Source organism: Papio anubis, chromosome 7, assembly GCF_008728515.1.
Source record: "Papio anubis isolate 15944 chromosome 7, Panubis1.0, whole genome shotgun sequence".
Classification (NCBI taxonomy): Eukaryota; Metazoa; Chordata; class Mammalia; order Primates; family Cercopithecidae; genus Papio; species Papio anubis.
Window position 1 is genome coordinate 146279544 of NC_044982.1, and position 15944 is coordinate 146295487.

The following is a 15944-nucleotide window of genomic DNA, read 5'->3' on the forward strand; positions in this document are numbered from 1 at the left end:
ATATAGAAATACAATGTATTTTTGTATATTGATACTGTATTCTGCAACTTTCCTGAACCAGTTTATTTAGTTCTAGTTTTTCTTGTAGGATTTTCTACATATAGCACCATGTCATCAGTAAATAGTTTTCCTTCTTCTATTCCAATTTGGATGCCACTTATTTCATTTGCTTGTCTGACTACACTGTCCACAATCTTCGGTACATTACTGAATGTAAATAGTGAAAGTGGGCATCCTTGCCTTGTTACTGACTTTAGGGGGAAAAGCATTCAGAATTTCACCATTAAGGCTGGGTGCAGTGGCTCATACCTGTAATCCCAGCACTTTTGGGAGGCCAAGGCAGGCAGATCACTTGAGGTCAGGAGTTTGAGACCAGCCTGGCCAACATGGAGAAACCCTGTCTCTTCTAAAAATACAAAAATGAGCTGGGTGTGGTGGCACACGCCTGTAGTACTAGCTATTCGGGAGGCTGAGGCAGGAGAGTCACTTGAACCCGAAAGGTGGAAGTTGCAGTGAGACAAGATACCACCACTGCATTCCAGTCTGGGCAACAGAGAATTTTCACCATTTAGTATGATGCTACCTGTAGGTATTTCACAGATGCCCTTTAGTAGGACCTCTGATACATGTTATATTCATTATTGAGAGTGAGATATTGAAGCCTGTATCCATTACTGAAAATGAAAAACTGGTCCCCTACTATTATTGTTGAGTTGTCTATTTCCCCCTTTAATTCAGTTTTTGTTTCGTGTATTTTGGGGCTTTGTTGTTAGGCGTGTGTGTATATGTTTACAACTGTTATATCTTCCTGACAAACTGACCTTTTAATTATAAAATGTTCCTCTTTGTATATAATGTGTTTGTCTTAAAGTGTACTTTATCTGATAATAGTATAGCCACTCAGGGTCTCTTATGGTTACTATTTGCATGCAATATCTTTTTCCATTCTTTTACTTTCTAAAGGGTTTCTCTGGAAGAAAACATATACTTGGATTTTTTTTTTTTTTTTTAAATCCAGTCTGAGAGCAACTGTAAAGAATGCCTTTTCCTGGCCAGGTGTGGTGGCTCACGCCTGTAATCTCAGCACTTTGGAAGGTCAAGGGAGGTGGATCACCTGAGGTCAGGAGTCCAAGACCAGCCTGGCCAACATGGTGAAACCCCATCTCTACTAAAAATACAAAAAATTAGCTGGGCGTAGTGGCGGGCACCTGTAATCTCAGCTACTAGGGAGGCTGAACCCAGGAGGTGGAGGTTGCAGTGAACTGGGATCACGCCATTGCGCTCTAGCCTGGGTGACAAGAGCGAGGCTCCATCTGGAAAAAAAAAAAAAAAAAAAAAAAAAAACACCTTTTTCTACTAAGGAAGTCATTCTTTTGAATCACACATATAACTTTGGGAAGTGGGGTTATAGAAGAAACACTCTTCAGCCAAACTAACCCGGGCAGTCACTACTTTGATAAGTGTAGCCATATTCCCTCTTATCTAAACCAGTAACCTACCTCTCAGCCACTGCCAGCAGTCGTTCTGGCCTAAAGGTACCCTCGGTGTCAATGTACATGGCCTTTCCTTCACCTCCACCCCGGTCAATGGGAAGCTATAGAGAACAAAAACAACAGTGGAAATGAACATTGTATTTCTGATATAGCTGACCAAGTTTCTCATGACATCTTTATAATTCCTCCAAGGCAAAGGGGAAAAAACACTTAAGAATGACAGTGGTAGGAAGGCGGCATTCTCTTCTGATATTAATAGCAATACAGCTAGAAAAACACGTAAAGCTGATTGTGTCTCAGTACATACAGCTAGTCTTGTCAGAACTGGACTGCTTAGAAATACAGCCCAAAGTAGGTAATTATTTTCTTCTCTCTTTTTTTATTGCGATGGAGTCTCACTCTGTTGCCCAGGCTGGAGTGCAGTGGCGTTATCTTGGTTCACGGCAACCTCCACCTCCTGGGTTCAAGCAATTCTCCTGCCTCAGCCTCCCGAGTAGCTGAGATTAAAGGCGCATGCCACCATGCCCAGCTAATTTTTGTATTATTAGCAGAAACAGGGTTTTACCAAGTTGGCTAGGCTGGTCTTGAACTCCCAACCTCAGATGATCTGCCTGCCTTGGCCTCCCAAAGTGCTGGGATTCTAGGCACGAGCCACTGTGCCTGGCCTTTTTTTGTTTTGGAGGTAAGATCTCACTCTGCCGCCCAGGCTGCAGTGCAGTGACACAATCTTGAACTCCTGAGCACAGGTGATCCACCCACCTCAGCCTCCCAAAATGCTGGGATTACAGGCGTGAGCCACCGTGCAACCTCTGCATTACAGGCTCAGGTGATCCTCTCATCTCAGCCTCCCGAATAGCTGAGACCATAGATGTGCACCACCACACCCGTTAAATTTTTTTGTAGACAGGGTTTTGCCGCATTGCCCAAGCTGGTCTTAAACTCCTGGACTCAAGTAATCTGCCTGACTCAGCCTCTTAAAGTGCTGGGATAACAGGCATGAGCCACCACACCTGGCCAGTAATAAAATTCTGTAACTGCACGCCAACACGAGACTGATCAATTCAAAAGCACAAAAACTTGGAAGACCATTTACCTTAGCTTTAATCAATAACGGGCCATGATCCAAAGCCCAGTTGATCTTAGCATGTCTAAATCAAACTTACACTTCACTTTATTGAGCAATTCATTCTTCAGGGGTACTAAAGGGGCTTGTCAATGCCCTCGGAGCATCCATAGCAAATTTCAAGTGTGAGCAAGAAAGAAAAAAACATATTTGCTCCAATAGTATAAACAAGATATTTAAAATGAATAATTGGAGAAAACAGAAAAATAAGTAGTAGAAAGAATTTTGAAAAGAAATCAAAAAGGAAAGAAAAGAGAAGTAAATGAAATGCCATGAAAACTGTCTCATGAGCCCCTCAAGGAAATCTCTGCTTTAGGCTACCCATCCCATACCAGATACCTTTGAATTTTTCTACAAAGTTTAAGTGAATGATGCTAAAGGCTAATTTCCACTCTAGAAATCTACTTTGGAGTCATAATTCACCCTTAAATTCTGAGGAAAATCCCTTAGAACATTTTACGTTAAAGTTCTAGGAGAACCAAATTTTTTCTTTCTTTTTTTTTTTTTTTTTGAGACGGAGTTTTGCTCTTGTTGCCCAGGCTGGAGTGCAATGGCATGATCTCAGCTCACCACAACCTCTGCCTCCCAGATTCAAGCAATGCTCCTCCCTCAGCCTCCCAAGTAGCTGGAATTTCAGGCACGCACCACCACGCCTGACTAATTTTGTATTTTTTAGTAGTGATGGGGTTTCTCCACATTGGTCAGGCTGGTCTCAAACTCCTGACCTCAGGTGATTCACCCACCTTGGCCTCCCACAGTGCTGGGATTATAGGCACAAGCCACTGCGCCTGGCCCAAATTTTTTCTTATCTTCGAGAATTTTTTTTGAAATTACAAAACAAGTATGTGCTTATATTAAAAATCCAAACAACATAGAAGTAGAGGGCCAGGCATGGTGGCTCACACCTGTAATCCCAGCAGTTTGGGAGGCCAAGGCGAGTGGATCACTTGAGGTCAGGAGTTTGAGACCAGCCTGGCCAACATGGTGAAACCCTGTCTCTATTAAAAATACAAAAATTAGCCGGGCATGGTGGTGCGCACCTGTAATCCCAGCTACTCGGGAGGCTGCGGCACGAGAATTGCTTGAAACCAGGAGGCGGAGTGTACAGTGAGTGAGATCGTGCCATTGCACTCCAGCTTGGGTGACAGAGTAAGAATCTGTCTCAAAAAAAAAAAAAAAAAAAAAGTAGAGTAAAAACTGAAACCTTTTCAGCACTCTCCATCTCCCAGAAATAATTTCCCAGGTTATTTTCTATGCATTTTCATACACTTCTTTTATATAAGTGGTTCTTCCACTTAACTATGTGATTCTCAGCATATTCCTTCCTTTTCTGTAAAATGTAAATAAAACTGACCTTATGGGATTGTTTTAAAAACTAAATAAAATAATTCATGTAAAGTGTTTAGCACAGTACACTCTGAAGACATGATTTCCCCAACCTTGAGGGCACTGACTTTAGTGTATACAGTTATGGAAGGCTTTGTTAATTTGGTAAGGGAAAAATTATGCTACTATTTGGCAGATAAAATCTTTCACATCATGGGAATCCATGGAAGGAGCAAAGGACACATATACAACAAAAGAGGGTGGTGCCTAAAGAAAGATTTGGAACCAGTGGCCAAGAAGACAGAGAGCAGAAGCTGCCTCAGCTTCTTGGAGAGGAGGAAATATTAACACTCTGGGGGCTAAGTCCCCAGGAAATAAGATAAATGAAGTTTCCCTTACTCCTACTTCCAGGTAATATTAAGTGCTACTATGACAGGGGAATTTTTTCCAATTGAATAGACTTCCTTGGCAAAGGAAAGCCACAGATGATTGGGCATAGGTAGGCAGACTGATAACAGGATAGTGGACAAGCTCCCAGGGTAAGCTCAGGGGGATGGAGAACATGCTCTGTTCTCCAACTTATTTGGCCCTTTCCACCTTGCCCTCCCAGTGCCATCATAGCCATCTTCTATACACATCTTCTATTATTGGATTGGGATACCATCAGGTTAGCTCTTCTTAGGACCATAATTCAATACTTCTTCTCATTTTATAGTGATTCACTTTGTTTCTAACTTTTACCATTTTACTGATGCTTTGGTATAAATTCTTTGTACATTTATCTTTGCGTATATGTGAAATGTTCTGTAAGACAAATTTTCTGTCAAAGGATATGTGATTTTTTTTTTTTTGAGACGGAGTCTTGCTCTGTCACCCAGGCTGGTGTGCAGTGGCACGATCTCAGCTCACTGCAACCTCTGCCTCCCGCGTTCAAGCAATTCTCTGCCTCAGCCTCCCAAGTAGCTGGGATTATAGGCACCCACCACCCTGCCTGGCTAATTTTTGTATTTTTAGTAGAGACGAGGTTTCACCGTCTTGGCCAGGCTGTTCTTGAACTCCTGACGTCGTGATCCATCCGCCTCAGCCTCTCAAAGTGTTGGGATTATAGGCATGAGCCACCGCGCCCAGCTGCACATGTGTTTTTAAAATTGGTACTTGTGTTAAATTGTCTTCTCAGAAATGTTTTTATTTTTTAATTGAGATGGGGTCTCGCCATATTCCCCACACTCATCTGGAACTCCTGCCTCAGCCTCCCAAAGTGCTGGAATTAAAAGCATGAGCCACTATGCCTGGCCCAGTATTTTAAAATTACTATAGTATTTTGAACAAGCATGGGCTAATTCACCTTGTAACCTACCTGTAGCTCTCAACTTTATGACTTTTCTATGACAGAGAGATCTAACACATAACGGGGTTTTACTTTATTAGATTGATAAATTTGAACAAATGAGAGTAGATCATGTTTAGATTTAAGTAATAGTCTAACATCCTCTCTATATCCCTGGTTCCAACTCTCAGGCTAATGAAATGTAATCTTTTCTATTATTAATTAATTAGCATTCTTTTTCTTTAAAAAAAAAATCAACGATCTATATAGTTGTTCAGCCATCTGCAAATGTTATTTTAACAGGCTATGTTTTCTTGAGAATTTTGCTTTAGTTCATTGTTGACAGACATCATTTGACTACTTAATAAACATTCTCAGGCTAGGATTCTATTTGTACAACTTTGGAGCATCAGCATGCTATGCTGAGTTGCCATGGCAACTACAGATATTGTGTACTGTAGTCTAAGTATTTATTCTACAAAAGTCCCTGTCAAAACAACATAGGAAAACATTTCTATTTAAAAAGGTCACACATCATGTCAAATGACGGATAAAAGAGTGACATTTTAAACAGCCCTAATTCCCTTTAGCTATCAAATTTCTAATGGAGCTCAGGCAATAGCTACAGCTTCTATAACTTACTCTTGCTCTTCTCAATGTTTCCTCCCTTATTATCATAAAAGGTCTCCTAAGTATCCTCCTTCCCCCCACAACTCTTTCTTCCTAATGATTATAAGGATCTGGGTGCAGAGGCATTCGCCTGTAATCCCAGCTATGTGGGAGGCTGAGGTGGGAAGACTGCTTGCGCTCAGTACTTTGAGAACAGCTGGGGCAACATAGGGAGACCCAATCTCCGAAAGAAAAAAAAAAAAAAAAAAGAATTTATTTCTGAGGATAGTTAACAATGGATTAGGTCTACTCGATACTGAAATACTAGCTTGGCTGTCTCATAAGACATATGGTAGCCAGCCGGGTGCAGTGGCTCACGCCTGTAATCCCAACACTTTGAGAGGCCGAGGCGGGCGGATCACGAAGCCAGGAGATCGAGACCATCCTGGCTAACACGGTGAAACCCTGTCTCTACTAAAAATACAAAACATTAGCCGAGCGTGGCGGTGGGCACCTATAGTCCCAGCTACTCGGGAGGCTGAGGCAGGAGAATGGCGTGAACCCAGGAGGCAGAGCTTGCAGTGACCCTAGATGGCGCCACTGCACTCTAACCTGGGCAACAGAGCGAGACTCCCTCTCAAAAAAAAAAAAAAAAAGACATATGGTAACGCAAAGAAAACATTAGTGGAGCAATAAAAGAAACAATTAAAATGACAACAAAAAGCCAGCACGGTGGCTCACACCTGTAACCCCAGCACTTTGGGAGGCTGAGGCAGGTAGATCAACTGAGGTCAGGAGTTCAAGACCAGCCTGATCAACATGGTGAAACCTCGTCTCTACTAAAAATACAAAAAACTAGCTAGGTGTGGTGGCAGGCACCTGTAATCCCAGTTTGGGAGGCTGAGGCTGGAGAACTGCTTGAACCCGGGAGGTGGAGGATGCAGTCAGCCAAGATTGTGCCACTGCACTCCTGCCTGGGTGACAGAGTGAGACTCTGTCTCAAATTAAAAAAAAAGGAAAATAAGAAAAATGGGAGACTATCAAGCTAGATTACTTGATGTTATATTTAAATAAACTTGGGTCAGGTGCAGTGGTTCACACCTGTAATCCCAGAACTTTGGGAGGCTGAGGCAGGCGGATCACCTAAGGTCAAAAGTTCGAGACCAGCCCAACCAATATGGTGAAACCCTGTCTCTACTAACAATACAAAAATTAGCAGGGGGTGGTGGCGTGTGCCTGTGGTCCCAGTTACTGGGGAGGCTGAGACAGAATTGCTTGAACCCAGGAGGCAGAGGTTGCAGTGAGCTGAGATCATGCCACTAAACTACACTCCAGCCTGGGCGACAGGGCGAGACTGCCTCAAAAAAAAAAAAAAATTTTTTAAATAAACTTTTATTCATGAAGAACCAGAGTATTTTCTATCTTTTAAGAAATGGCATTCACCACCTCAACACAGTGGTGACTGATGAAGGACATATCTGTAATATGAAAAAAAATTGAGATATATTAGTCTCTACGGAGACTAATATAACGAGGCTGATTTTCTCATTTCTTGCATATGGTTTACTATGGAAGACACACGGCCCTAATAAAATCCGTATTTTTTTTTTCTAGGCCGGGCGCGGTGGCTCAAGCCTGTAATCCCAGCACTTTGGGAGGCCGAGATGGGCGGATCACGAGGTCAGGAGATGGAGACCATCCTGGCTAACACGGTGAAACCCCGTCTCTACTAAGAAATACAAAAACTAGCCGGGCGAGGTGGCGGGCGCCTGTAGTCCCAGCTACTCGGGAGGCTGAGGCCGGAGAATGGCGTGAACCTGGGAGGCGGAGCTTGCAGTGAGCTGAGATCCGGCCACTGCACTCCAGCCTGGGCTACAGAGCGAGACTCCGTCTCAAAAAAAAAAAAAAAAAAAAAATCCGTATTTTTTTTTTAAGATAGGGTCTTGCTTTGTCACCCAGGCTGGAGTATAGTGATGCAATCACAGCTCACTGTAGCCTCAACCTCCCAGGCTCAAGCCACCACACCTGGCTAATTTTTTAAAAATTATTATTATTATTATTTTTTTTTTTTTTGAGACGGAGTCTCGCTCTGTCGCCCGGGCTGGAGTGCACTGGCGCGATCTCGGCTCACTGCAAGCTCTGCCTCCCAGGTTCACGCCATTCTCCTGCCTCAGCTTCCTGAGGAGCTGGGACTACAGGCGACCGCCACCATGCCCAGCTAATTTTTTGTATTTTTAGTAGAGACGGGGTTTCACTGTGTTAACCAGGATGGTCTCAATCTCCTGACCTCGTGATCTGCCCGCCTCGGCCTCCCAAAGTGCTGGGATTACAGGCGTGAGTCACCGCGCCTGGCTAAAAATTATTTATAGAGATGAGATTTTGCTGTGTTGCTCAGGCTGCTCTCAAACTCCTGGGCTCAAGAGATTTGACCACCTTGGCCTCCCAAAACACTGGTATTACAGACTTGAGCCACTATACCCGGCGTTCAAAATCCACATTTTTTTTTTTTTTTTAGATGGAGTCTCACTCTGTTGCCCAGGCTGGAGTGCAGTGGTACAGTCTCGGCTCACTGCAAGCTCCACCTCCCGGGTTCACGCCATTCTCCTGCGTCAGCCTCCCAAGTAGCTGGGACTACAGGCACCAGCCAACACGACTAATTTTTTATGTTTTTAGTAGAGACAGGGTTTCACTGCATTAGCCAGGGCGGTCTCGATCTCCTGACCTCATGATCCACCCACTTCAGCCTCCCAAAGTGCAGGGATTACAGGTGTGAGCCACCACGCCCAGCCCTAGATCCACATTTTTAATGACACATACCATCTTTAACTGTAAAACAGCATTACATCAATGTAATAAACTTTTTTTTTTTTTTGAGATAGAGTCTCGCTCTGTCGCCCAGGTTGGAGTGCAGTGAGGTGATCTCGGCTTACTGTAAGCTCCGCCTCCCGGGTTCACGCCATTCTCATGCCTCAGCCTCCGGAGTAGCTGGGACTACAGGCGCCCGCCACCATGCCCCGCTAATTTTTTGTATTTTTAGTGGAGACGGGGTTTCACCATGTTATCCAGGATGACCTGGATCTCCTGACCTCGTGATCCACCCGCCTTGGCCTCCCAAAGTGCTGGGATTACAGGTGTGAGCCACGGTGCCCAGCCAATAAACATTTTTAATAAAGTATTACTTAAAGTCAGATAAATTGGCCAGTCACGGTAGTTCGCGCCTGTAATCCTAGCACTTTGGGAGGCCGAGGCGGGCGGATCACTTGAGGTCAGGCATTTGAAACCAGCCTGGCCAACATGGTGAAACCCTGTCTCTACTAAAAATACAAAAAAACTACCCAGATGTGGTGGCAGGCACCTGTAATCCCAGCTACTTGGGAGGCTGAGGCAGGAAACTTGCTTGAACCCAGGAGGTGGAGGTTACAGTGAGCTGAGATTGTGCTGCTGCACTTCAGCCTGGGCGACAGAGTGAGACTCCAAATAAATACATAAATAAATAAATTCAGAGTAAATTATTAAGGACAGTTCTTAACTTGATTTACAAGAAAAAACACAAAAGAAAATAATTTACATAGGATGTCTAAATCTATAACTGAGTTCCAAAAACTACTGCTATTTTTTTGAGAGGATAAGAACACAGGCCGTGCGTGGTGGCTCATACCTGTAATCACAGCACTTTGGGAGGCCGAGAGGAGCGGATCACTTGAGGTCAGGAGTTCAAGACCAGCCTGGCCAACATGGTGAAACCTCGTCTCTACTAAAAATACAAAAATTAGCTGGGTGTGGTGGCAGACATCTGTAATCCCAGCTACTTGGGAAGCTGAGGCAGGAGAGTGGCTTGAACTTGGAAGGCGGAGGTTGCAGCAAGCCAAGATCGCACCACTGCACTCCAGCCTGGACAACAGAGCAAGACTCCTTCTCAAAAAGAAAAAAAAAAAAGAAAGAAAAAAAGAACTCAACTGAGTTGAGTCCTGAGGATAGAAAAACACTAGGAAGCCTCTTCTATAACACTGATATAAGGCAGATTTTGTTTCAGTTATTCTTGATCTCCAACAGTAAGTTGTGTCCATGGCAGAAGTGGGTATAATCTATCTAGGTTAAACTAATGCCATGTTCTTCAAACTAACTAAAATTGTAATAAAGTTTCAAAAGATTATAGCACAAGAGTTGGTCCATGGGCATAGGCCAGGTTCGAGGATACTCTGTGGACTGGCTACTCATGCAGCACATCCTCAAAGCCAGAGGACATTAGGACCCACTTAGACGAGGAAAAAGGGTTCCTCATTACACTGCCTGAAGTTGCAGAAAAGATGAAAGTTTGTTAGCTTTCTCTTCTATATCCTACTCCCTCCATTTCTCATGGATCTTTCATTTCCAGAATGAGACTGAGTTCCACATCTCTCAATACAGCTAGAAGTTTTCACTTAGGGTTTGTCACCTCAAACCTGTCATCTCTAAACTTGTACTCACGTTTCCAACAAAACTGTCTTCCCCCCCCCCAAACACTTTTTAGGTTTACTAAGTTACTGTAATACATCGTTGGGCTGAGGTGTATTTTATTTTTTGGGGGGGGACGAGTCTCGCTCTCTCACCCAGGCTGGAGTGCAGTGGCGTGATCTCAGCTCACAGCAAGCTCCACCTTCTGGGTTCATGCCATTCTCCTGCCTCAGCCTCCCGAGTAGCTGGGACTACAGGTGCCCGCCACCACACCCGGCTAATTTTTTGTATTTTTAGTAGAGACGGGGTTTCACCATATCAGCCAGGATGGTCTGGATCTCCTGACCTCGTGATCTGCCTGCCTCCGCCTCCCAAAGTGCAGAGATTACAGGAGGGAGCTACCACACCCAGCTGGGCTGAGGTGTATTTTTTACAGTCATTAAGTGCTGCCCTTTACAACATATTTTACCTATGTCTCTTTAGTGTCACTATCTTAGTTTAGTACTGACCAGCTAATGCTTACTCTCCACAAACTCAAGTTTAAACTTCTCAGCCTTCTGAAATAGGGTTATTTTTTTTTTTGAGACAGAGACAAAATCTTGCTCTGTTGCCCAGCCTGGAGAGTAGTGGTGATACAATCTTGACTCACGGCAACCTTGGCCTCCTGAGCTCAAGAGACTCTCCCGCCTCCACCTCCCAAGTAGCTGGCACTACAGGCACAGGCCACCACGTCTGGCTAATTTTTATATTATTTGTAGAGATGAGGATTTGCCATGTTGCTCAGGCTGGTCTCAAACTCCTGAGCTCAGGCGATCCACCCACCTTGGCCTCCCAAAGTGCTGGGATTACAGGTGTGAGCTACCATGCCCAGTTTGATGTATATTTTTAAGGATCATCTCCTACTTTTCTACACAAACTCTGAACCAGGTAAATGACCTTGCTTATTTATTGTCTTTTCTTTCTAACTTATGCCTTCCCATCCTCTGTCCATCCCATTCTGTACAGTTAAATGCTTTTAATTTCCTTCCTTCCCAAATTTAGCATTCTTCAGAAGTCTGGTCCAATATCTTTGCTCTATAAAGTATTCCATCATCACTCTAGGGTGAAATTACCGCTTTCTATTCCTTAAACGGCTAACCCATTTCCTCTATGACATTAATTTTATGTATCAGGCATGTTTTTGGACATCTATTATCTCCACCCATTCAAGCATTTATTGTTTACTGAGTGCTAAGCACTGCCTTAGGTACTAGCAATACAGCAGAAAACATGCAGTGGCATGATCCCAGTCACTGGAGCCTTGACCTCCTAGGCTCAAGAGATTCTCTCTCCTCAGCTTCCTGAGTAGCTAGGATCACAGGTACACACCATCATGCTGGGTTAATATTTGTAACTGTTTTTTTTTTTTGCTTGCTTTTAGAAACAGCGTCTCAGAAACAGGGTCTCACTATGTTGCCCAGGCTGGTCTCAAATTCCTGGCCTCACGCGATCCTCCCACTTTGGCTTCCCAAAGTACTGGGATTACAGGCATGAACCACCGTGACTGGCCTCTTATAAAGTTTTAAGAACATCATCGGCTGGACGCAGTGGCTCAAGCCTGTAATCCCAGCACTTTGGGAGGCCGAGACGGGCGGATCACTAGGTCAGGAGATCGAGACCATCCTGGCTAACATGGTGAAACCCCGTCTCTACTAAAAAAAATACAAAAAACTAGCCGGGCGAGGTGGCGGGCGCCTGTAGTCCCAGCTACTCGGGAGGCTGAGGCAGGAGAATGGCGTGAACCCGGGAGGCGGAGCTTGCAGTGAGCTGAGATCCGGCCACTGCACTCCAGCCTGGGCAACAGAGCGAAACTCTCCCACAAAAAAAAAAAAAAAAAAAAAAAAAAAGAACATCATCTCTGACGTCTGGTTTGAGTCCAGTATCTGCTACTTAAATACAATGTACTGGGAAATTATTTAACCCACTGTGTCTGTTTCCCAATCTACCCACAAATGGGAGCATAAGTAAAGGAAAAAGAAACTGAAGGGGTCCAGGGAAAGTTCTTCCCTAATGGAGGAGACACTAGGCATATTTGTATACTAATGAGGATAATCTCCTAGAGAGGTATAAGAGAAAATGGAAGGAGTAGAGTCCTTGAGAAGGTGGCAGGAGATGGTAACCAAATCATTGATAGAATGGGCCTTTGAGAAGAAAAGGGACACTTTCTCCATTGCAATCTGAGATAAGAAAAGATGGGCACAAATGTAGATTTGATGCAAAGAGCAGTTAGGTTATTGGCTGAGAATGAGAGTTGAAGAGGAGCATAAAGTTATGATAACAGAAGACAAAGTATGAGATTATGAGATGCCTGTCTAACTCAGTGGGAAAGTACACCTAAATGGAGAAAGTAGACTTGCCAAGAAGTTTTGACCGGTAAAAGTTTGTCATCTTGAATTTTTTTCGTTTTTTTTCTTTTTCCTTTTTTTTTTTTTGAGGCAGTCTCACTTCTTTGACCAGGCTGGAATGCAATGGTGCGATCTCAGCTCACTGCAAACTCCGCCTCCTAGGTTCAAGCGATTCTCCCACCTCAGCCTCCCAAGTAGCTGGGATTACAGGCACGTGCCAACACGCCCAGCTAATTTTTGTATTTTTAGTAGAGACGGGGTTTCACCATGTTGGTCAGGCTGGTCTTGAACTCTTGACCTCAAGTGATCCGCCCAGCTTGGCCTCCCAAAGTGCTGGGATTACAGACGTGAGCCACCATGCCTGGCCAGTCATCTTGAATTTAAAGTGAAGTCAGTCAGCTTTATTATACGATTTTTCTCCAGCGTAATCTGCTATTTGGGTACAGACACTGAGAAGACAGATGAGTTTCATCTAAGGTTGGCATCTCTTCAAGTGGGTATGTAAACTGAGGCTATTTGCAAGAGAATTACTTTAATGATGAATCATAAAATCTAGACTAATGAAGAGGATGGAGGGCTGGGCACAGTGGTTTACGGCTGTAATCCCAGCACTTTGGGAGGCCGAGGAGGGTGGATCACTTGAGGTCAGGAGTTCAAGAGCAGCCTGGCCAACATGGTGAAACCCCGTCTTTACTAAAAACACAAAAATTAGCCAGGCATGCTGGTGGGCACCTGTAATCCCAGGTACTCAGGAGGCTGATGGAGAATCACTTGAACCAGAAAGGAGGTTGCAGTGAGCTGAGATCACACCACTGCACTCAAGCCAGGGCGACAGAGCGAGAATGTCTCAAAAACAGGAAAAAAAAAAAGCAGGTAAAGCCAGGAAAGGCCTGGTAGGAAAGTATGTGAAATCAGTGTACCTGAAAGGAGATCAATGATTTGGAAGTTTCCATGACATGGAAGAATTTTGCAGTAGGAGTCTATTTTCTAACTATTAACAGCTATAAGATTCTTGAGGACAGAGACAGTGCCTTTTACGGCCATCCTAACAGATGCTTGCAACTAGCAGGAATGAAGTAATGTTTGCTTATTTGATTAGCCATAGCCCCAATAGCTCACCTGGCAGGTGACAGCTAGTGTATGACAGATCTGGGTCTTCCCAGTTCGGAATTCTCCAAACATTTCTGTGATAGATCCAGTCTCAATTCCACCTAAAAGAGCAATAAGAAATACCTCTTAGCATAATACAAACATTTAGAAACTGTAGTCACAGAAATGTTCTTGGAGCTCAAGAGAAAGATATTTACATAAATTAAAAATTCAATTTCCAACAACCGATTTTTCAAAAATGTATTTTGAGGCTAGCCATGGTGGCTCAGGCCTGTAATCCCAGCACTTTAGGAAGCTGAGGTGGGCTGATTGCTTGAGTTCAGGAGTTTGAGACTAGCCTGGGCAACATGGTGAAGGCCTGTCTCTACAAAAAATACAAAAATTAGCCGGGCATGGTGGCAGGTGCCTGTAGTGCCAGCTACTCAGGAGCTAAGATGAGAGGATCACTTGAGCCTGGGAGGCAGAAGCTGCAGTGAGCCGAGATCATGCCACTGCACTCCAGCCTAGGCGACACAGTGAGATCCTGTTTCAAAACAAACAAACTAAAAGTATTTTGAAATAATTATAGATTTATAGATAGTTGCAAATAATGCTAGGTGCGGTGGCTCATGCCTGTAATCCCAGCACTTTGGGAGGCCAAGGCAGGCGAATCACCTGAGGTCACGAGCTTGAGAGCAGCCTGGCCAACATTGTGAAACTTCGTCTCTACTAAAAATACAAAAATCAGCTGGACATGGTGATGGGCACCTGTAATCCCAGGTACTCAGCAGGCTGAAGCACGAGAATCACTTGAACCTGGGAGGCAGAGGTTGCAGTGAGCCGAGATCACACCACTGCACCCCAGCCTGGGTGACAGAGTGAGACTCCTTCTAAAAAAAAAAAAAAAAGGGCTGGGCACAATATGGTGAAACACCATCTCTACTAAAAATACAAAAATTAGCCGGGCATGGTGGCCCATGCCTGTAGTCCCAGCTACTTGGGAGGCTGAGGCAGAAGAATCACTTGAACCCAGGGGGTGGAAGTGGCAGTGAGCCGAGATCACGCTACTGCACTCCAGCCTGGGCGACAGAGCAAGACTCTGTCTCAAAAAAAAAAAAACAGCTGGGTGCAGTGACTCACGCCTGTAATTCCAGCACTTTGGGAGACTGAGGTGGGTGGATCAGGAGGTCAGGAGTCTGAGACCAGCCTGGCCAAGATGGTGAAACCCCGTCTCTACTAAAAATACAAAACTTAGCCAGGCACGGTGGCAGGGGCCTGTCATCCCAGCTACTCATGAGGCTGAGGCAGGAGAATCGTTTGAACCCGGGAGTCAGGGGTTGCAGTGAGCTGAGATCGTGCCACTGCACTCTAGCCTGGGCAACAGAGCAAGACTCTGTCTTTAAAAAAAAAAAAACAAACAAGGCCGGGCGTAGTGGCTCACGCTTGTAATCCCAGCACTTTGGGAGGCTGAGGCGGGCGGATCATGAGGTCAGGAGATTGAGACCATCCTGGTTAACATGGTGAAACCCCGTCTCTACTAAAAATACAAAAAATTAGCCAGGTGTGGTGGCAGGCACCTGTAGTCCCAGCTACTCGGGAGGCTGAGGCAGGAGAATGGCGTGAACCTGGAAGGCGGAGCTTGTAGCGAGCCTAAATCATGCCACTGCACTCCAGCCTGGGCAACAGTGCAAGACTCTGTCTCAAACAAACAAGCAAAACCATAGGGAGGTTCCATGGACCTAGCCTTCTGTAGTGTTAACATCTTGCATAGTGATAGTACAGCACTGCTATTAGAAAACGGACATTGGGGGCCGGGCACAGTGGCACACACCTGTAATCCCAGCACTTTGGGATGCTGAGGCAGGTAGATCATCTGAGGTCAGGAGTTCAAGACCAACCTAGCCAACATGGTGAAACCTCATCTCTACTAAAAATACAAAAATTAGCTGGGCGTGGTGGCACTCGCCTGTAGTCCCAGCTACTTGGGAGACTGAGGCAGGAGAATCACTTGAACCCAGGAGATGGAGGCTGCAGTGAGCTGAGATTATGCCACTGCACTCTGGCCTGGGTAACAGAGCAAGACTCTGTCTCAAAAAAAAGGAAAGAAAACCGACATTGGGCCAGGAGAGGTGGCTCAAGCCTATAATCCCAGCAGTTTT

General features: G+C 44.7%; 1 protein-coding gene across 2 annotated transcripts in view; it reads right to left on the reverse strand.

The window, feature by feature from the left end:
* Positions 1-1339: 1339 nt before the first annotated feature.
* RAD51 (RAD51 recombinase) overlaps positions 1340-15944 on the reverse strand; it is a 28493-nt gene continuing 13888 nt past the window's right edge. For both annotated transcript variants that reach the window (XM_031668828.1, XM_031668829.1), the window contains exons 5-6: positions 13816-13907; positions 1340-1594 (exon numbers count right to left, since the gene is read on the reverse strand). In XM_031668828.1, the coding sequence (XP_031524688.1) occupies positions 1496-1594; positions 13816-13907 (191 nt within the window). In that variant the 3' untranslated portion in view covers positions 1340-1495. The remainder of the gene's footprint in view (positions 1595-13815; positions 13908-15944) is intronic.